Source organism: Hydra vulgaris, chromosome 09 (assembly GCF_038396675.1).
Source record: "Hydra vulgaris chromosome 09, alternate assembly HydraT2T_AEP".
Taxonomy (NCBI): Eukaryota; Metazoa; Cnidaria; class Hydrozoa; order Anthoathecata; family Hydridae; genus Hydra; species Hydra vulgaris.
The window spans coordinates 40798224-40821919 of NC_088928.1; the positions used below are offsets into that span (position 1 = coordinate 40798224).

Consider the following 23696-nt stretch of genomic DNA (forward strand, 5'->3'; position numbering starts at 1 on the left):
ATATAATGCTGCTATTACTTATAAGTAGTGGACTCAAAAAAGCTCAGAACTGTAGAAAAACTTATTACTTATACTTTAGATTATCTTTAAGTCAGAAAATATTTCATGTCATGAAAATAATTTTTATTAAAAATCACATGATCATGGTTTTCTAATTTTAGGTTTAGAACTTTTTCATAAGCTACATTTAAAAGAATTATGGATATGGTTTGGTACTGGCCAAAATCAAAGCTTCATTTCACTGCACGATCTTATAAAATGTCTTGATAAAACAGAAATGTTTACCTCTATTTCACGCAATAACAAGTTGCGATCAAGTTCATTTTTTTCGGGAAAAAGAGAAAAACTTTCCTGTAAAACTTGGGAAAAATTTGAAGATCTTACTAACAACTAGCAATCAATTTCCAATTGTCCCTCAAAGGAAGATATCAGTAGTATTTTCCACTTAATTAAAAGATTTATTGTGCTACTATATGACCCTGCAAGTTCATATGGTAGTGTAAATGAATGCAGAAAAGACTTATTTTCAAAAAAGGAAGTTTATCAGACACCATACCCCCAACGCAAGACGCTTTGCAACTGAATTACTCTAGAGTTGTTTATCAAGCTTCGTATTGCTGGGCACAATCATTGTGTAACAATTGATCATTGCCTCATCCATTTGAGTGGGGTTGGATTATGAAAGAAAATATTTACGAAATTGTTTGGACGACAATTCCGGAAGCTTCCAAAATGTGCAATGAACTTATACAATGTGGCAGCAAAATAGAGAAAGGTTGTAGAGTTTTTTGTACATGTGTAAAGGCATTGTTTTCATGTACCGCACTTTGCAAATTTGGTGGTGATTGTGAGCGTTAAAATCATAATTTACCGAAAAATTTAAATATAACGGGTTTTTTAAAGTTTATTTAATATTTTAAGGGGTAATTTTTGATTTATAACATCGTGTTTTTAACTATTTATTAAATATTAAAATTTAAATATTTTAGTATTATTTATAAAGTTTTTTTTAATTTTTATTAAAGTTAAACTAATTGTGTCATTTAATTATAATTGAAAAATACTATTTGGTACAAAAATATTACGCTTTTATCCCTGACTTTTAAATTTTTAAAGCCCTGTCTCTCATTACCAATTTATTTTTAACATATTGTGTTTATATATTCTTTTCTTGTTTTATATATATTAATATTTATTTATATATATTAATATTTATTCACATTTTGTGATTATTATAGTATGCAGCTAGAGTAAAAATCAAGGTAAAAATCAAGTATAATGCAGTTTCTTGTTTTTTATTTAACTTATATAGTTAAATAGAGTTGTTCATGTTATGTTTAAATTCCATTTAGTTTAGATGGTTTAATGAGGTTTATTCACCACAATTATATTATTTATTAGTTTATTGTATGATCTTGAGAGTATTTTTAAGGGAATGGAAGTTGATATATAAATATTAAAATATTTTACAGCTGCATTCTTTAAGACTCTAATGGTTGCCATTAAAAGCATTCTGCAAACCATTTAAAGATGATTTAATTGTTTTTGCATTTTTTAAATTATGTAAAGAAAGAAGTCACTATAAGAATAGGTCTAAAAACCTATTTGGTTTTTAAAAACATATTTGGCTTTTGTACCTAATAGGTTTTCAGAACAACTTTGTTTGACAAATGAAAAAATGACATTTAACATTTAGTAGGTAAAATGATGTTTCCCCATTATATATAAGTGTGATTTTCTTCTAACAGGGTGTAAAGAAAAAGATAAGTGACAACTGCTGTTATTTTCAAGGATTGTTGCAGGAGTCAAATTTAGGCAGAATGGGTTATACTCAGCAGAGAAAAATCCTAAAAGTTTCCCAGTATAGACGACTTTACAACCAGGTATGTAATATAATTATTCAGAAAACACAAGATTTACAATCAACTGCCCAATGTTATTGCAAGCAGCACTATAATGGTAATGTTTTTCCCACTTAAAATTCTAAACCATGAAAGTATTACATCGTGCAAACAGCAATTCCCAAATTCAAAGCTTACTCAAAAGTCACTAATAATTCAAATAGGGAAAAAGTCAAATCAAACCTTTTCGCCTCTTTAATAATGACAATGACAGCCATGTTAAAGTTAACATTGCTGCCCATAGTTTTGGCAGAAAAGCTTCTAATACATATCAAGGAACCGAATACTCAGGTACCTGTACCAATTTTTTGAGATTTGGATCTATTTGATTAGGGTATTTAGTTCCATATTATTTTTACATAAAATTACTTTTTATAATGTTAATGTTGCATACTATTATAGCACATAGTTTTAACTTTAGTTATACACATAGTTTTAAACTGTTGCACTTTAAAGAATTATATTATTTTAAAGCAATTTAGAAAAATAATTAGAAAAACAATGACTTTCCAAGAATTTAAAAGCAATGCTCCTATTTGGGAGCATTTTATTAAGTGCAAAGTAAACGAAACTGCTCAATACAAAACTTGTAATGCCATTGTAACAATCAAAGGAGGCTGCCCAAGAGTTATGCAAAAGTATTTAAAGATTATGTGTAAAATTGAGATGCCATTATTATCTCATTGCAATTGATGAACTTTCATTTAACACTGTTGCTAAAAGTAAGTGGTTACAAGAATTTGCTTTAGCCAAATGACAATAAAATACTTTCTAGTTCAATATCCATTAAAAATATTTTACTGGATCATGCTAAAGAAATCAAAGCTCATTTATTGGCTGAATTAAAAGACATGAAAGCTAACAAAATTGGATTTAGCTTAACTGTTGATGAATATACTTCAGTTAAATCGGGTCATTATGTGAACATAAATGTGCACAAAGGGAAGCTTTTTCATCAGGAGTATGCCATCAAAAAGCTGTTGAGTATGTAAAAAGTTGAGTGAATTCAAACTCGAACTTAATAATGATATTGTTAGTACAACTCTGTATGGTGCATCTGTTATGATTAAATTTGGCTGTTTAATCAACCCACTACATCAACTACTACACAATAATGAAGATCTCAGTATAAAATCTCTCAATAAAGAATTTTCTGTCTTTAGGCCAACAAAAAAATGTACTTCTATTTTGGAGACTTTATTTCAAACTATCAAATCAACACCTGTTGAGAGTGAACAAGCTTTTAGTGCATGCAGATTGTTTGTAACCAAACTTAGAAGTTGATATTAAATGATAACACTACTGATACCTTATGTTTTTTAAAAAGTTATTACAAAAATATTAAAAGTGTTAAAAATTTAAACTAAAATAGGTTTGTTGATATGAAATGCTGCAAAGGTGACTTAACTTGGACTAAGACAAACAGAAGCATAACATTCCTGAAAGAAGAAAAACCAAAATTACAAAAAACTATCAGAGTAAAAAAAGAAATAAAATAGAGTTTTGCAGATTCCAATGGACAAGGAGAAAATACAACAATGTTACCAAAAATTTTCTACAAAAATTGTAAACTGAAAGATAACCACTGATTACATATCAAGTCAAACGAACCATGAGTTAGTTAAAAGGTATGGCTTGCTTCTTTCCAAAATTCTGAGAACAATGCCATTTAGCAAAAAAACTAAAGTTTTACAGTTTTTAAATACAGTTTGCTACTATATTTCTGTAAAAATGTAAAGAACAGGGACTGTAGTGTAGAAGATAACTCCATTCTGTCATAAACACCACGTTAGGGAAAATTGGCTTTTGAAAATTAAAAAGTTTTTTGATTTTTTTAATTATATATATATATTTTTCTTTTTAATATATTCTCTTCAATGTGTCAGGAGCTGAACATCTTGCTCCTACATTAAGTTTATTGCATAACTCCAACGCTGCATTAATGATTCAACTGGGTTGAAATCTTGGACTGAAAATGGAATAGAAGCTAATAATGGAAGTGACTCAGATATTTCAGAGAAAAGCTGCAAAAAAAATCAATCAATTGTCCAGTATAGAAGAATGCTTTAAAAGACTTTGGCTAGAGTCTGACCCTTTGACATAGATTGTAGGTTGCAGAAGAACAAAACAAAGATACTGTTTTAATAGACAACATTCCGAATCCTCATGTATGCACAGAAATGCATCAATTCATAAACTTACAAGCAATCTTTTTGTTTGGAAATATTTTTTGTAAAACATTTGTAATCAATAACTTTTTAAAACCAAATCCTTTGACTTCTTCAAAAAAGAAAACAACCTAAAAGAACCTTCAGAAAACAATTTATAAACATGTTTTTTTTTAAATTGCAAGTGGGGCCGAAATAAGCTTTGCTTACACTGGCCCCACTTGTGAAAGAAAGCATTATTATGCTTCAGCAAAATAAGGCATTTTTGTTGTAGTTTTTGAATCATTTAATTTTGTATTATACATTTTTGAAATAATGACTGATATGTTAAAACATTTCAGCAAAATCATGTGCAAAAACTCAAAATTTTCACATCAATTTTATAAAAAAGAATTTTCTTCCTGAAATGCTATTATTAACAGCTAGAAAAATTTATTCTTTCGTCTCTCTTTTTTTTTTGTCTCGCTTTTGTAGGCTTTTAATCTCTGTCTTAATCTCTTTTGTAGGCTTTTAATCTCTGTCTTAATCTCTTTTGAAGGCTTTTAATCTCTGTCTTAATCTCTTTTGAAGGCTTTTAATCTCTGTCTTAATCTCTTTTGAAGGCTTTTAATCTCTGTCTTAATCTCTTTTGTAGGCTCTTAATCTCTTAATGTCGTAATCTCTTAACATTTCCTAATTTTCGAAAGACCAATAATCTTCTTTTATCATAATATTTTTGTAAAAAAAAACTATTTTATAACTATTAAATAACTATCAACAACTCTATTGGGTTTATTGGGTTTTAACTCTATTGGGTTTTAAAGTGTGTTTATTTTATCTTTTTCAGGAAATCAAGTTTAAATTTAATTTTCAAAACACTCAAAAAAAAAAATTTATATCAAAAATTTAAACCACTATACTGAAGTACCTACCTATGTAGCTTTTATATAACTAAAATCTATATCCCTGTTAGCTAAAACTGTTTAATTAACAAAAAAATTAAAAAATTATTTACCTCAACAAACCGCTTAAATTCAAGAAAGTTTTCATGTGCCCATTTTGTCTCATTCTAATAAAAATAAGTGATTCCATTGTTACTTTATATTATACTTTATTAACATTATTATTGTTAATACTTTGAATAATATTAATAATAATAATATTAATAATAATATTATTATTATTATTATTAAAATTATTACTATTTATTATCATTATTAATATTTGTTAAAAACAAAGCTTAATAGCTTTATAAATAAAAAGGTGATTAGATTAATTATTTAATATAGTATACCTACATTTGGAAATACACAAGTATTTCCAAAATGTAGAAGAAGTATAAAACCTGGACCTAAATACTTTAGGGCATGCAAAAAACCAGGACTAAAATACATTCTTTTTCAAACTATTTGGACATTTTATAAAAGAACTGAGGCATAGAAAAAATTCATTTAAAAGATACAAATTTGATTAAATAATGCAATTAAAATAATTTGACTACTTTAAAATAAAGTAAATTATTCTTGTTGAAGTTTAATGTAACATCTTTTTCTCAGTTTTTCTGTTTGTAGAAAACTATTTTTTATTTTTTTTACCAATTTACTATTTAATAGTATTTATTTAATAGTATTTATTTAATAGTATTTATTTAATAGTAATTATTTTATAGAAATGTTATTGAACTATTATGCTAAAATAAATACTGTGATTAACAATATTCAATATCATTAAAAAATAAAGCAGTATATTTATGTTATTAAAATTAATAAAAAAAAATTGTTTGTTATTAGTTGCTGGTATTATATAAGAAAAATATGCAATTCTTCTGTTTTTTGTTTGTTTCATTTAGTTTTTTCTAGTTGTTGAAATTTTGATTTCTGTATGAACTCTAATATTTTCTTATTTTTATTATTGTTATTATTACCATTATTGTTATTATTACCTTATTTTTACAAATTATTACTATTATTGTTATTAATTTCACCATTATTACTACAATTATAATTTGCTAGCTTGTTTTTACACTGCTTTATATGACCAAATATCTTGATGTATCTTTTTTTATAAATAATAATAAATATATCATTTCAAATTTTTATATAAATAATAATAAATATACCATTCCAAATTTTTATATAAATAATAATAAATATACCATTCCAAACCCAGTGTGTATCTTTCTAAACTTCCATGACTAAATAAAAGAACAAAAGAAAAAATTTTAAAAGAAAAAATAAACCAGTTAAACTTGATTATGTAACTAACTGCAGGAGGGAAAAATAAAATATTTAACTTACTTTATTTATAAGATAAATGTACTTTATTTATGTCATATTAAAAAAAAAATGATCTCAAACATAATCATTGGAACTAATTAAATCTTAAATTTTTAAAGTCATTTTAAAACTGGTGGTTTGCGAAGTAGATAGACTTGGATTGTTATCTTCTAGGGTTATTTATGTGGAAAAGAAAATTAATACATTTACACCCAATGCAGAGGGAACCAGTGTAGCTGAGCCACTAACTATTTATTTAATTATTTAGAAATGAGTAATTAAGATGTTTACAAATTAAAATTAAAATACTTTAGTAAAATTAATTCACTTTACTAAATAGATACTATTTATCACTTTAATTATAAATATAACCAATTGCATAAAACTTAAAAGTAGAAAGAACTTGAGTTATGTGCGCCATCTTGTCAAGCAATTATACACAACTTTTGTTAGACCTCTGATTGAATTTGCAGCACCAGTTTTGTCACCAAACTACAAAGGTGACATTGAAATATTAGAAAAAGTACAGCAAAAAATGACAAGGATGGCAAAGAACATAAGAAATCTACAGTACCAATACCGTTTACAGACACTAAATTTAACAAAGAGGGGATCTTATTCAAGTATTTAAAATTTACACCAAGGAAGATAAGATAAAATAAACAGATACATTTGAACACCAGGTTGAGGAGTTTTCAAAGAAACTTTTTTTTTGCTAATATCAGGGACCCATTAAATGTTCAAAGGTCATGAGGGTCTTTCAAAACATTTTACTAACACATTAAGAAAAAAACAATAATAATATTTTAATCAAGTAATAATAGTAGTTGTCAAAAAAAAATAAAAAAAATAAATTCAAATTATAATTTATTAAAATGTCATCAAAGCAATTTGAAAATCGTAAAAAAAAAAAACATGCACATACATGAAGAAAACCCATAATAAAACTACAAACGAGTCTTAAAAGCTACTAGAATTCCTATATCTACTGTTGGAAGAGTTGAAAAATGACATAAGAAGATTTATCCATCAAACAAACTAAAGGATCAGAAAGAAAATAAATTTTTAACAATAAATCAGTGGTAAATAAGATTCATTGTTCTTTTAAAAGAAATCAAGGGTTTTAAAGGGTTAGGGTTTTCTAACAGAGAAAGAGCTAAAAAGTACTGTGCAATTATTTTTTTTAAATAAAAAAAAAATTTTGAAATTAAAGGTATTTTTATACTCTTTAATTTCTTAACTTAAAAAAAAAATTTAAGAAACTTTTAAAAAACAGTTATTTTAAGTATTTTTAAAAAAAAATTTTCTCATTTTTTTTATCTCATGCTTTATACCCACAAAAAAGTCCCAATTTGTTGACTGCCATTAAAATTCATTGATGTATGTATGTATGTATGTATGTATGTATGTATGTATGTATGTATGTATGTATGTATGTATGTATGTATGTATGTATGTATGTATGTATGTATGTATGTATGAGCTTGGTAACTTTTAACTTGTGACAAACCTAGTATATTTCTAGAAATTTGTATGACAACCCAAAAAATGATGTCTAAAATGGTTTCAAATGTGGAAGGAAAGTGTAGGGGCACCCAAAGATTTATCTAAAATTAAAATATTGTTTTGTCTTTAAAAATGATTATGATATTCAAGCTTTCAAACAAAAACTTTTGAAAAAATAACAAAACAATAATAATATTTTGAGAGAAAAAATGACAAAACAAAAAATATTCTGTAAAATAAACTGTTCATCATCTTTGTTTATTTCTTTGTGTTGTAATGTTTCTGTGACACTGTTCACCAATTTATGGGCAATTTATATATCACCTATGTCTTCCTTATATTAACGATACTTTGCATAAATTTTGCAAAAATTTAAGTTTTTCATCTGACTTTTCTCATTATTTTTAAGGTTTTTTTCTAATTATTTTCAAGATTTTTTTTATTTATTTATGTTTTTATAATGTTTTTCAAATTTGTGCTATTTTTCTTGCGTATGAATCAGGGCTGTGGAGTTAGGTTGTGGACTTAGAGCTGTGGAGTTAGGGTTGCAACATTTGTGGCAGAGTCGGAGTTAGAGTCGCTAAATAAAATTGCGACTCCGACTCCAATAGTAAAACTTCTTGGTATTGCACATACATGTACAAAATATTTATCCTTTGAAGAATTTTTTATATAATTGGCCAAAAAAATTTTTTTAATTATCCTGTCATATTTTTTAGAGAATTTAAAGAATTTTTCAAAAATTTGTAAAAAAACACCCCCAGTATGAATATTATTTATTCTTCTGTTATTCAATTTATTTTATATATTCTATGAGCATTTTGAGTTGCTTGAATAATGCCTATAGAGTGAGCACCAACATTATATGCACCCCAGTAACCTCTTTTACTTTTCTTTGTTTTTTTGAAAAGTTGCCTTTTTAAACAAAACAAAGAAAAGTAAAGGGTTTTGCAAATTTACTTTTAAACTTCAAACATGCCAAACAATTCTATGTTTTTCTTTCTAGAATTTTAAAAGTTAATGTTTTAATTTTATGTTTTAATAAAGTTGTAATTTTAGAAAGTTAAAAGTTTTAATTCTGCTTAATAATAAACTTAATTATAACGAACTTAATTTTAAATTTATTTATTTATTTTTTTTACCTCAAAGCATTATTTTCCTATTTTTTAAAAACTAAGAAAACTTTTTTGTGGTCTAATAAAACTTGATACTTGGATATTTAGATAAATATATTATTTAAATATATAGTTATACAAATTTATATAGATCTATCATCTATTATACAATTTAATTGGTAAGATATATAATTCTATAAATATAATCTTATATAAATATACTATTTATTATGAAATTCAATATATAAAGATATCACTCAATAAATATTGTTAATATATTATAATTTATAAAAAAAATTAATATCATTTTTAATTTTCTCATGATAACTTTTTAATTACAATATTAAACTTTATGTACAGGAATTAAAAATACAAAATACAAAACACAAAACATAAACAGTATTCACCATAAAAGCATGTAGAGAAGCTAATAAATCACTCCCAGAATATCTTGACCAATGCATTTTATTTCTAAAAAATAAAAAAATATTTTAAAACTTATTTTTGCTGACCAAAAATGTTATTTAAAATATTGGTACATTAACTCAAAACATAAAACAATATCACATGCATACATATACATACATAAAAGAAAAAAAAAAACTCATCATACATTATTTTCCTTTTATAAGTAAATATGATTAAAAATGGAGCAAATAAAAAGTTTTGAATTTAAATTAAAAAAAACAACAACTTTAAATTAAAAGCTTTAAAAGAAAGTTCAATGTCATTTATTAAAAGTTTTTGCTTAAGTTTAGTTTTAAATTAGTATTGGGAAGAAAAAAATGTTTGTAATTCTTTACTTTTTGAATGAAAAAGTTTTTAAAAATTGTTTAAAAAATGTGTTTGTGTTGAGAAATTAGTAGCAAATTTTGAATACAATTTTTTTCTGAGAATCTTGGAGGGTATGTATATAATTTGTGGGATCAACATAGAATATTAAAATTAGAATCTGATAAAATGTTGAGGATTTTAAATTTTATTTAATTTTAAATTTGTTAAACAGAAATTTAGTGCGAGAAATTTGTTAAATAGAAATTTAGTGTGAAATCATTTTGTAATAATTCCTAATGCATGTTTACTTTTACAAAGCTTTTACAAATTGTGTTTATTTTAGTCGCATTTGTGGGTCACCAAGCAAATTAAAACCAAGTTTATGTAACGATTAATAAATTAATAGTAAAGCATGTTTAGTTTAACGCTAAACATGTTTGATATACTTATATCTATGATCACTTATATAAATAAGTAAAAAAAAGGTCTTAAATTTAAAAATTGATTGCTGCAGGTAATGTTCATTATATTTGTTTTTCCCTAATTGCTTAAAATGAATTTAATCCTGTTCATTAGATCACTAAGTTAGAATCTATGATATCATAATGATTAAGATTATGACGACAAACAATAACAACTATTAATATTGATCGTAATGATTAATATCATTACGATCAATATCAATAGCTTTTCTCAAATCAATAAAAACAAGGGTTCCAAGAGTATGCATTGGTCTAAAAGTGCTTTTTGATATGACAAATTTTGAATCTTAATGAAATGCTTTGCGTTCAAGAAATTCAGTTCATTTCTTGAACACAAAGTATTTCATTAAGTTTCAAAATTTATCAGTTTTCAAAAGTTTTGAATGTTTCAATTTTTGTATTACTAAATTCATTGGTTTTGATCTATTGACACCCAGTTATTTGAGTAGGATTATTTAAGATTGGAATATAACAGACACCCAGTTGTTTGTGTAGGATTATTAACTTATGGTTTGTTATATTATTAACTTTTAGTTTATCTTATTAACTTATAGTTTAATAATATACATAACATCAAAATCTTATAAAATAACAACATAATCTTATAAACCTATAGGGTTATAAACTTCAACAGCACAAAATATATTTTGATGATTAATAGAAAATTTTAAAAAAGATTTGTTTTAAAATTTTTTTTAATTCTGAGTAGTTATAAGATATATTGTAGTTAGAAGAACTACTTGCTGCAATAATAGCGTTTAGAAAATCTTCCCATTTTTAGTGTGTCAACTTGTTTCTCCGCGCAGCGGCCTTGTTCCTCAAGGTTCGTGTTTTGGAGTTATAGAGTTGAGAGAGGGTTATAACCACTATTAAGTAGCCTCCTCATCTGTAGTGGCCTTATCGGCCTTGAGGAGGTGAATAACAAAAAAAAAAAAAAACTTGATCTTCACTTAAAAGATTATGACAAAGAAAAAACTGTTTGTAATTCTTTACTTTTTGAATGAAAAAATTCTTAAAACTTTGAATGAGTTTGATATCACAATAGAGTAAATCACTTTTGAATAAAGTTTATTTGAAAGACTTAGTTTACAATATTATTTAACAATAAAATATATATTGTATATAATCTATTACTATTATACATATTGTAAATAATATATTGTTTTAAAGTAAAAATATATTGTAGCGTATTTTCCTTTTTTATATGTTTATATTATAAGTGTAAAATGGAAAATAACATCTATTGAATTTTAAAATAAATTTATATTTTTATAATACATAATAATCTTTTAAAGGATTTCCACATTTCTTTTTTTAAATTTAAACAGCTTTGATGACATTTAATTAAGTGAACTTTTTAAAGAACTGGCATTTTAAATAAAAAGGGTTTTGAATAACCTAAACATTAAATTAACACAGCCTTTTAAGAAGATATTTTTTAGGAAAAGTTTTATTTTTTATCATTAAACTTTTTTTACTTTTTTAAACGTATTTATTTGTACATTATGTTTATTTGTACATTATATTTTTTTGTACATTATATTTTTTTGTACATTATATTTATTTGTACATTTTATAAAATAATTTTTATCATTAAACAAATTAAAAATTTATTATGTAAATCTAAACCAAATTCATTGTATTTTAAAATCCATTAAAATATGACATCGAAGATTATTAAGGATAAAAAAAAAAAACATGATTTAAACTGATGGATTGTGTAAAAACAGATTGCTTGCACAAAAAGTTGCATAGGTGAGCAGCTTGCTTAGCTCACTATATTCTTTTGCCATAGATTTTTCTCACCTCAATCACCTTTTTCATTTTATATATATATATATATATATATATATATATATATATATATATATATATATATATATATATATATATATATATATATATATATATATATATATATATATATAAATTAGTAAAAAACACTTATCTAACTTTTATCTTCGACTTGAAGTTTCACCATTGCTGGATCATCAGGAAGAGTTACTAAATCTCAAAAAAAATTCAATTTATAGAAAAAAATATTTTACAGGAAGTTATAAATTATTATAAAAAATTTTTAATTACTATATTTTTTTGTTAACGGGAAGTTACAGAAAGTAATTATGAAATAATTTTCTTTGGAATGGGGATAGTTTAATTTGGTCATTTGTTTTTATAATTTTTTAAGAGGTATTTATTTTCGTGCCTACATTTAGAAATTAATTCAGATTTTTTATTTAATAAATTTTCTTGATTTAAATGAGTAATTATTTCAAATTTTTCTTGCAAACATAGCATACATTTTTTGGAAATGTTATTATAGGCAGGGGCAGATTTTAGAATAGACCATTGTAAATTAAAATTTTTATTTTTTTCTTTTAAATCCCAAATATATTTTGACAGCATAGTCTCTTTTGAATATTTTTTGTGTTTAAACGATTGTTTGTGGTTGGCATAACGTTTTTTCCATTTGCCTCGGTTAAGCCAATACATTGTTTATCAGGGTTGTTTTGTGAGGAAACAATGCACTTGTAAATTACATTTTTCGAAAGGCATTTTCCATTTAGAGGGCAATCTATTTTTTGTTTACAATTACAATAATCAGTGTTTTTTTCTTTTATATGTTCATTTTTATTAATTAACGAGTAGTTGTGGCCTTTTATAATTCTTTCTAAATTTTTTGTACAACTATAACTTACTTTAATGGTATTTCTGTTAAAAATCTTATGTAATTTATTAGAGGGAGGAAAATGTTTGTCTACTAATTTTAGAAAAATTTTACCTATATTTGTTGAAACAATTTTGCTGTACGGGGGGTTGAACCAAATTATGTTTCTATTTCTATTACGCTTTTTTGCAATTTTCTTTTCAAATTTTAGCTCGAAATTTTGAAAGCCACTTTTTTTAAGGGCATCTTCATAAACGCGTTTAGAGGAGTTAAAAATATTTTCATTAGAAGAGTTTTGGTTTAGCCTATTGTTAATTAAAATTGGAATTTGTTTTAGAATTTGAGGGGGATGGTTCGAATTTACATTAATATACAATAATTCGTCATTAGGTTTTTTGTAGGGCTTATAGGAACTTTCTGAGAGGTTAAATGTGACATCAAGAAAATTCACTATTTTTAAATTTATATTTATTTCAATTAGGAGGCCAATATTTTTAAAAACTTTAATAATATCTTTTCTAATTTTATCGAGTTGTGGCCCTGATTTTTTATGCATTATTATTAAACCGTCGTCGCGATAAGGACCTATGCCTTTCGAAATGCCTTTCGAAAAATGTAATTTACAAGTGCATTGTTTCCTCACAAAACAACCCTGATAAACAATATATTGGCTTAACCGAGGGGAATGGAAAAAACGTTATGCCAACCACAAACAATCGTTTAAACACAAAAAATATTCAAAAGAGACTATGCTGTCAAAATATATTTGGGATTTAAAAGAAAAAAATAAAAATTTTAATTTACAATGGTCTATTCTAAAATCTGCCCCTGCCTATAATAACATTTCCAAAAAATGCATGCTATGTTTGCAAGAAAAATTTGAAATAATTACTCATTTAAATCAAGAAAATTTATTAAATAAAAATCTGAATTAATTTCTAAATGTAGGCACGAAAATAAATACCTCTTAAAAAATTATAAAAACAAATGACCAAATTAAACTATCCCCATTCCAAAGAAAATTATTTCATAATTACTTTCTGTAACTTCCCGTTAACAAAAAAATATAGTAATTAAAAATTTTTTATAATAATTTATAACTTCCTGTAAAATATTTTTTTCTATAAATTGAATTTTTTTTGAGATTTAGTGACTCTTCCTGATGATCCAGCAATGGCGAAACTTCAAGTCGAAGATAAAAGTTAGATAAGTGTTTTTTACTAATTTATTATTGCTCTGTTCTTTAAGAACATTGAGCACTCTATTTGTAAAATACACTAACATAATTTACATATATATATATATATATATATATATATATATATATATATATACATATATATATATATATATATATATATATATCCAATTATCTCTAACTCCATCACTCAAAACTCATTCTAACTTGACTCGTCATTCACCAATGTCCTGATCTTTTACTGTATCTGTCCCTGCATGCTCTAAAAACTTTTATTCGTCTAGTTTTTTTCCCAGCACTGCAACCCTTTGGAACTCTCTCTACCATCATGTTTTTCTGACTCAAACTACTGACAACTTTTCAAACCTTCTGTCAATTATTTTCTTGCTCTTCAATTCTTATTTGTTTTCTAGTAACTCCCAACTTAACAGTAATTGCTTGCAGCCTTGTTGAGATCAAATCAAAATTAAATATATATACATATATATATTATATATATATTATATATATTACATATATATAATATATATATATATATATATATATATATATATATATATATATATATATATATATATATATATATATATATAATTTATATCGAGTCCTTGATTCCAGGTACTTAGAAGAAATAACAGGGTCCGAGTCTGGGTACATGGCACCAGGTCCATTTTAAAAAGTTGGAAGAGCTTGTGAATTTGAAAAAGTTGGAAGAGCTTGTGAAATCTCTAGTGCTGAATTGTTTTCACAAAAACAATTCTGACACTAAATAATTTGTGCTAATTAAGTTTGCCTAAATATATCAAGTTTCTTTTTAATAAAAATCTATATTTACACTCAAGGTCAAAAATTCAATGTCCATAAATAATCTTTCTCAATAAAAAGTTGTTAATATTTAAAATAACTTGCCGCCTGACGTCATTAATACCTAAAACATCAAGAACTTTAAAATTAAAATTAACACTATCAACTTCGAAAATACAATTCCGGCTAACTAATTTTTGTTTTATAATTGTGGTATTATATCAGGCCTTGTTAAGAAGCGTTACGCAGCTCGCATTTTGCTTGCGAAAAGGCGATTTGCCTACGCGTTCAACAGTTTTGCGCTACACAAAAACTTATATCTTTTAGAATATTCAAATTATCTTTTGATTGTCGTTAACGTGACGTAATGTAACATTTATTCAGAAGAAATAAAGTCGTAAGTAAAAGCATTTAACCGCAATTGTAAACTAATAGATTTTTTGTTAAAGAAACAGTTTGTTTCATAATTTTTTTTTTGTTGTTGTTAAAAATTAGTTAAAAAATAAAGTGTTTTAAGTTTTATCTTAAGGAATTAAATATATAAATTCCTTTTTAATATAAAAATTATTTTTAGTCATAATAGTTTAAAAAATGCACGACATTATTTTGATGTAAATATTTTATTAATAAGATATTTTGTTTATTGTTAATTCAATAACATAAAGTTTTAAAGAAGTTCGTTTAATTTATGAAAATAAATTATGATCACGAATATGTTATCGGTAACTGATAAATAACAAAAAAAAAACTCTTTATCGTTTAAAAACATTATTAAAAAGAGTTCACAAATTAAATAAGAAAAAATTTATTAACAGTTAATAAAATAACCAAAAACCAACTGTAAAATCATAAGAAAATAAACAAACATTATTTTACGTTTCATGAAAAAAAATTTTTTTTTCAAAATAAAATTTAGTTCATATTTGAAAAAAATAATAAAAATGATTTTTTAAATAAGAACTTAGATTTTATTTGTAACTTTTGTTATAGTGAGAAAAAAACAAACTGTTTGTATGATTTTTAACGCGTAAATAAAATAACTTTAATTACAATGCGGTACTTGAAAAGACGCTAGTGACGCAATATACCTTCTAACGATGCAAAATATATTTGCTGAGTTGAGTTACTTAAAAATGCGTTACGCGTTTTCGCTACGCAGCGAAATCTCGTAACAAGGCCTGTTATATATAATATTTTTTCATAATTTATCACTAAATAATTACTAATATGCGCTAATTAATTATAATGTATAATTTTTTAGAAACCATGAAGAACAAAGCAAAAAAAATCGCAAAGAAACAAAATGATGAAAAAAACTTAAGAATGAAAGGAGTAAAATTATTTTGTGTAATTAAAATAATTACAGAAATAACTACATGGAAGGTAATCAATTATGGAGCAGATTTATAATTATATTGACTAGGCTAAAAACTATTTAAAACTATTATCAAAATTAATTTTTTTTAAGACAGAAATAAAATTAAAACTTACGAGTATGCTTTAAGATCACGCTGAAAAGGCCGAGAAAAAATGCTTTTTAGTGAAAGACAACCAGCTTAAAAAAAAAGATTAATAGTAAATTTAGTATAACATATTTAAAAAAATAAAACATGATTAAGCTTACCTATGGTTAGACATTCCTCAAGAACACCAAAAGTATATCCAATAAGCAATAATTTTCCAATCCGCACATCAACTGGCAGCGAACCCAAAACGCGACCAACAAATGTAAGGTCACCATCTAGAGGATTAATTTTTCCGTTCTGTCGAACTGTTATAGCGCCAACCTTTTTAAAGTTAATTTAAATCCAAGTTCACATCACAAAGATATAAGTTTTAACAACTTTTTTCAAAGGTTATATTTATATATACACAAAAAACTTATAACTACACACATTTCAAAACATGAAATAAAGTTGTAATAATATAAATAAAAAAGTTTTAATTATCATTAGTAAGTAATAAATAATTAGTATTAAAACAATTATTATTAAAATAATAAACCATTAATAAGTAGTAAATAAATTTTACTTATATAAATACTTGTAAAAAACACAATATACCTCTTTTAAAAGCAGAATTGTTTTTTGGATATCTGTTAGTGAAGGTGGTTGTATAGATAACATCAGAGTATGAGCTGGAGAACCCAGATCAAGCAGCTTAACTTTTAAAACTAATTGTTGTAACGGAGAACGCTGAAATAATTTAAATACTATTATTGTATATATTGGAATACATTTATAATTGACCTATCAATATTAAAGCAAAACAGATATCAAAAGCAATATTAACAAAACAAAATTTTGGTAACATACAAGAATTTCTGGAGTGCAGTATTCTGGCAGTTCATAGAACATTGATTTGGAAATTAACCGAAAGCAATAACCTTCTGAAACTCTGCCAGCTCTTCCTTTTCGTTGAGTTAAAGAAGCTTGTGATGCCCATTGCAAAGTCAACCGCTGATAATTAGTTTCCATATCAGTTTCATTTTGCTTTGTAAGGCAAAAATCAATAACTAAATTAAATATAATAATTTTAAAATTACCAATAAACTTAACAGTAAAACATTATTAAAGAAAAATTTGTTTATATGGGTACACAGGTAGGTGACACAGTCATTGAGAAGATAGAGGTTGAAAAAAAGGTGTTCTTTAAGTTGTTGGTTTTGAGAGTAGAAAATGTATTTTCATTGCATCCAGAAAAAAAAACAAGAAGAGATTGAAATAAATTGCGGTGGAAAGATAGTGAATTGGAAAGTTTATTTTATCATAAAGAAACAATCAAACCAGCTGGTGGTGCAGAGGAGGCATCAGAATCAAGAGTTATGTGCGCCTGTGCCAAGTTCAGAGAATGATGATCAGATAGATGTGGTGTGACTTTTGAAGATAAGGAAAAAAAGACGATCTTAAACAGAGATTTGTTTTTAATGTCAACAATTGTCAAAAACTAATTATTTTTTTTTAACAATTGTTTACATTTGTCTCAATATTTTTTGGCATAAGTCTAAAAAAATTGTCTCTTTAATGTGTATTGAATGGATAAACTTAACTAATTACTTTTGAAACTAATTACCAAAGCACATTAATAACTTAAGTATCTCTATCGTAACGTACGCGCAAAAAATCTCTACTGTGGCAAAGTAGACCAGAATTGTCTAAAAATGGCAAAACTATTTATGGGTTAAATATACCCATATCATGTTTATAAGTGTTTTTTTGGGGACAAGGATTACATTTTTAGGCTCCATTTTAAGTTTGGAGTGGTCATGACCAAACTATTGGTCATTTTAGGGGTTATTAAGGGTGGTCATGGGATATCTTGGTAGTTTGTAAAATAGATGGGATATGTTGCTTGTCTAAATACAAGCAATTGCGGTGTTTAGGGAATTCAAATCTGGGCATATTCCGTCTTTAGACCGAATATGCCAATATATACAGATAAGAAATTAAAATTTTGTAAAATTGTCTTACTGACCATGTTTTCTTTTTTATATGAGTTTTACATTTTCACCAATATTTGAAAGGTAAAATATGGCCATTTTCATGGTCAAATTAATATAATGAGCTCAAAAATCATATTAGGGAAAAAATATATACCAGTTTTAGAGTGCTTGGAGTCTCTAATTACATTTATGAAAAAGAGGCGTTTTGCTAACCTCTGGCCACTGTGAATTACTTTGATGTTAATTGCAATTTAAGTTTTTTAAAAACTCTCACCCTTTTGTTTGTTATAGTATATTATATCTTTATATATCAACAATAGAACTTTAAAGATGTTTTAATTTGTATTTTAAAAAATCGTAAAAGATTTTAAAAAATTAACATGAAAGCGAACCCTTATGTTGTACTTCAGAAGCGCAGCAAGCTAACCACTTAGGCCACTAAGACACACTATACTGCTGATTTTTAACACTACTTAAAAAACAAAATAACTTTATAAAATGGAAAACAAGTGTTTTAAATCAAAATTAAGGAGAATTATGTAATTTTTAAGTAAGATTAAAATTTTTTTTAACTATTTAATAAAGGACTTTTTTCCTTTTGTTTATTAAATAGTTTAAAAACAAAGGACTTTTTTCCTTTGTTTATTAAATAGTTTAAAAACAATAAATAAATGCTATAAATCAAAATCAAAGAAATGTTGCCACAACTCAATTTTTAAGAAAAATTAAAACTGTAAAACTTGATATATGTTTTGACATTACATAGTTTAAAGTTTACATAAATTAGATATTTGAATACATTTTCGTACACATTTTCTGATACAAAAAGTGCTGCGACTCTCTCTTGCAATTAACTCATGTGTAATGGCTTCCAAGACTTCCGTGACAAACACTCACGAATGAGTATCAGCAGTAGCAGCAGCATTATATTCAGTATTAAAATATTATAGAACAAAAACGAAAAATGAACACTTTATTTAAATTTTAAGTAAAATAATTATAATAAAAACAGAAAAACAAATGATTTATTTTAATTCTAAGTAAATTAATAAAAATAAAAACAGAAAAATTAATGTTACATTGTGTAATGTAGTAAAGAAAATTAATTATAAAAAAAAGAAATATATAAAATTTAATAAAAGCTTGTTTTTTAAAATAAATAAATTTAATTTAAAAAATTAAAAATTTGATAAACTCTTGTGCTGTAAATGTGAGCACTTAAAAAATGTGAGCACTTAAAAAATGTGAGCACTTAAAAAATGTGAGCACTTAAAAAATGTGAGCACTTAAAAAATGTGAGCACTTAAAAAATGTGAGCACTTAAAAAATGTGAGCACTTAAAAAATGTGAGCACTTAAAAAATGTGAGCACTTAAAAAATGTGAGCACTTAAAAAATGTGAGCACTTAAAAAATGTGAGCACTTAAAAAATGTGAGCACTTAAAAAATGTGAGCACTTAAAAAATGTGAGCACTTAAAAAATGTGAGCACTTAAAAAATGTGAGCACTTAAAAAATGTGAGCACTTAAAAAATGTGAGCACTTAAAAAATGTGAGCACTTAAAAAATGTGAGCACTTAAAAAATGTGAGCACTTAAAAAATGTGAGCACTTAAAAAATGTGAGCACTTAAAAAATGTGAGCACTTAAAAAATGTGAGCACTTAAAAAATGTGAGCACTTAAAAAATGTGAGCACTTAAAAAATGTGAGCACTTAAAAAATGTGAGCACTTAAAAAATGTGAGCACTTAAAAAATGTGAGCACTTAAAAAATGTGAGCACTTAAAAAATGTGAGCACTTAAATAGGATAAAATAAGCAGTTTAATAAATATTTACTTATTAAAAAAAAGATTAATTTTATTAAAAGCTTGTTCTTCAATAATTATTTTTAAAAACAATTAAATTAATTTAAACAATTAAAAGTTTAATTGAAGAAAATAAAGCATGTGTCAATTGAAGAAAATAAAGCTTGTGTCAATTAAACATTATTAATGTGCATACTTTTATTGCAAGCATTTAAATAACATAAATATCCAAGCTAAAAAGGGGAATACTGCGTCAAAATGGGGAATACTGCGTCAAAGTTCAGTGAAATAGTTCAAGTAAAAGAAAAAATGGTTAGATGCATCATGAAGACTGTTAACAGAATGTTTTAGCTTGTTTTTTTCCATACCTTTAAAATATAAATAAATGATATTTAGTGAAAAGTAAAGATGCAATAACAAACTTAGAAACAAAAATGTTAAATTTTTTGTTGGTTTGTTTTTAAAAACTTTTTAAATTTAAACATTTTAAAAAATAAAATAAATTTTAAACAAACATGATGTTTATTTTTCTGTCAATTATATGCTAAATGTTTGAACACTTACCAATTTGTTGAACCCTGAGTATCAGACAGGGTGGGTCATAAAATATCAAAATAGTTTTGGCATGTGTAAAGCATATAGATGGTTAAGTATCAACATTTAAAAAGTTGGCAATTAGAAACAAGAAAATATGGAGAGAATGTGTTAAAGAGGTGAAAAGCTAAGAATAGATGCTCAAAATCCTGTATATTAGAGAAACTAAACTATTATAAAAATTAGTAGCATTAATAAAGGCTAACTCCAATCCATCGCTGAAACTTTTCATTACAGTTGCAGATTGGTGTTAAGCCTTTCTAATGCTAACTATTTGCTCATTGCTGATTGTGTTCGTATTAGTGGACAAAGGAGAGATAAGAAATTATCAAAATGTGTTTATGGTGGTTTTATACAACCACCAAACAAAAGAGACTTATTGTATAACAACCACTTCAAATGAATTTTAGATTATTTAGACAATTATTTTTTTACCTTTAAGTTATTTTATTTGCTGCCAAGAAAGTCCACAACACTACTCACTAAACCAAGTGATGTCAAAGATTCATTTAAATAGATTAATTTTCTAAAAGTTTTGAACTAATACTTAAAAATTTGCACACATGAGAACATTGGCATGAGAATATTTCACAGGCTTTTCAGAGTTAATTTTTTGTTTATTTCCTACGTACCAAATTTGTTTAACTGGGTTAATATAAATAAAAACTGTAAAAACGTTTTTCACTCAGTGTGAATAAGATTATATATATGGTGAAACAAATTCAAAGCAGCAAACAAAAATTTAAAATATGTGTACATAGATACACACATTACATACATACATACAAAAATAAATAAATACCATATTTAATATCGGGAACAGTTATAGAGCTCTCTGCAATATTTGTAGATAAAATAACCTAAGAAACCAATATAAGAAAAATGAATTAAAAGTTTACAAAAATTAGCTAATAAAAGATAATATAGACTTCTCAAGACCCTCTAGTGGGTTCCCAAAAAATTTTTTTTGCAAAGTTTTTTTTTTTTTTTTTTTTGTTATTTCACCTCCCCAAGGCCCAGAAGGCCACTACAGATGAGGAAGCTACTTAATTGTGGTTATAACCCTCTCTCAACTCTATAACTCCGAAACACGAACCTTGACGAACAAGGCCGCTGCGCAGAGAAACAAGTTGAGCGCGGTACTACCAGGGACGTGGTGGGGGATCGAACTCGGAACCTTTAGCTTATGAAGCGAGCGCTCTACCATTACACCACTACCGCATTTTGTGCAAGTGTGTCAAAGATGAAAAATTTATAAATTTTCAAAATCTAAAAATCTTAAAAATAGTAGAGTAAAAGCAGGTCTATTAGGAAATTAGGGGTTTGCAATCCTGAGCTTTTCAATCCCAGGATTTCAAGATTTACCTAATCCTGGGATCCCGGGATTAATCCTGGGATTTTTAAATACCTTGAAAGATTTTAACATATTTAAGAAGAACTTTAATAAAATTAAAAAGACATTTAAAATATGTTTGGAAAAAACTATTTATTAAATTATAAGGAAATTCTTTGGTCTTTGGTAATATTATACATACTTAATTATTAAATTATAAAAAATTTGTTGTTTTTATAGATATACAGTGTCCGACAAAAAAAAAGCTTAGTTAGACATGCAAGAACTCAACTAAATTTCTACAACTGATATAGAAAAAAATAAACAAAAAATTTTTATTTGGTGAATTGATTCTTAGATAGGAAAAAAACAAGAAAAAAATGACGAAAATTTGAGAATTTTTATTGAAATAACGAAATAAACCAAACTAATACTTTGTGGTGAAGCCACGGCTTTTGATCACTGCCTTGCACCGACGAGGCATACTCTCAACAAGTGATTGTAAGAGTTACCCAGAAATGTTCTTCCATTGATTTTGAAGAATTTGAAACAACTCTTCTTCATTTTTTGGAGCTCTTGTCTTGATTCCATGATCCAATATACTCCAGAGATTCTCGATAGGGTTCAGATCAGGACTTTGAGCTGGCCAAGAAAGAACCACTATTTTTTTGTTCTTCAAATAATTTTTCACATTGTTTGCCGTATGTTTCGGGTCATTATCTTGCTGAAAGACCCAACTTTTATCTTTAAAGAGCTCATTTGCACTAGGTATCAGTTGATGAATTAAGATTTGTATGTACATTTTACTGTCCATAATACCAGGAATTTTATACAAACGACCAACACCAGATGAAGTAAAACATCCCCATACATTCACTTTTTTATCATGCTTTACTGTTGGCTGTGTTACTAATAGATCGTAACGTTCATTATGTAACCGCCAAACACGCGACCGCACACTGAAGCGCAAACAAAATGGTGACTCATCACTCCATAAAACATTTTTCCATTGTTCGATTGTCCAATTCTGATATTACTTTGCCCATTGAAGTCTTTTTTTCCGGTTACTTTCAGAAATAAATGGCTTTTTAACGCTCCAGAAAGATTTAAATTTCCCAATAGAATGGATCCTTCGAAGAACCGTCTGTTTGAAAAAGCATTACTTCCAAATAAACTTTTGGTTTTTCACTGGCTGGGTACTTTAACTCAGATAAAACTCAATTTTTTCCAGCTAATTGTTATTGCAACAATCTTGATCTTCTTATTTTTATAAATGGTAATGTACTTGATGGGTTATCTACCCTTTGTTATCTAGGATTAACTCTTATTTCTGATCTTTCTTGGAAATAATATATCAAATCCATTGCAAAATTATCATCTGCCAAGGTTGCATTTCTATATTGTGCTTGCCACTTTCTTACACCGGATTTTATTCTCTATCTCTATAAATCTCAAATCTTGTATGGAATACTGTTGCCTTTTCTGGAGCCAATCTTCAAATAATGCCCTTTCTCTTTTAGACAAGGTTCAAAAATGCATTGTAAACATAGTTGGACCTACTCTTGCAGCCAATCTTCAAATATGATCACATCATAGTAATGATGCTTCTCTTTTTTGTTTCTATAATGGGCACTGTGCTAGAGCTAGCATATC

General features: G+C 26.0%; 1 protein-coding gene across 1 annotated transcript in view; it reads right to left on the bottom strand.

The window, feature by feature from the left end:
* Window positions 1–23696, bottom strand: part of LOC100208448 (ATP-dependent RNA helicase TDRD9) — a 101022-nt gene that overhangs the window by 32516 nt on the left and 44810 nt on the right. The window contains exons 8-15 of the mRNA XM_065805710.1: window positions 21513–21570; window positions 17187–17386; window positions 16935–17066; window positions 16496–16658; window positions 16363–16426; window positions 9353–9416; window positions 6204–6242; window positions 5064–5117 (exon numbers count right to left, since the gene is read on the bottom strand). Coding sequence (XP_065661782.1) covers window positions 5064–5117; window positions 6204–6242; window positions 9353–9416; window positions 16363–16426; window positions 16496–16658; window positions 16935–17066; window positions 17187–17386; window positions 21513–21570 — 774 coding nt within the window. The remainder of the gene's footprint in view (window positions 1–5063; window positions 5118–6203; window positions 6243–9352; window positions 9417–16362; window positions 16427–16495; window positions 16659–16934; window positions 17067–17186; window positions 17387–21512; window positions 21571–23696) is intronic.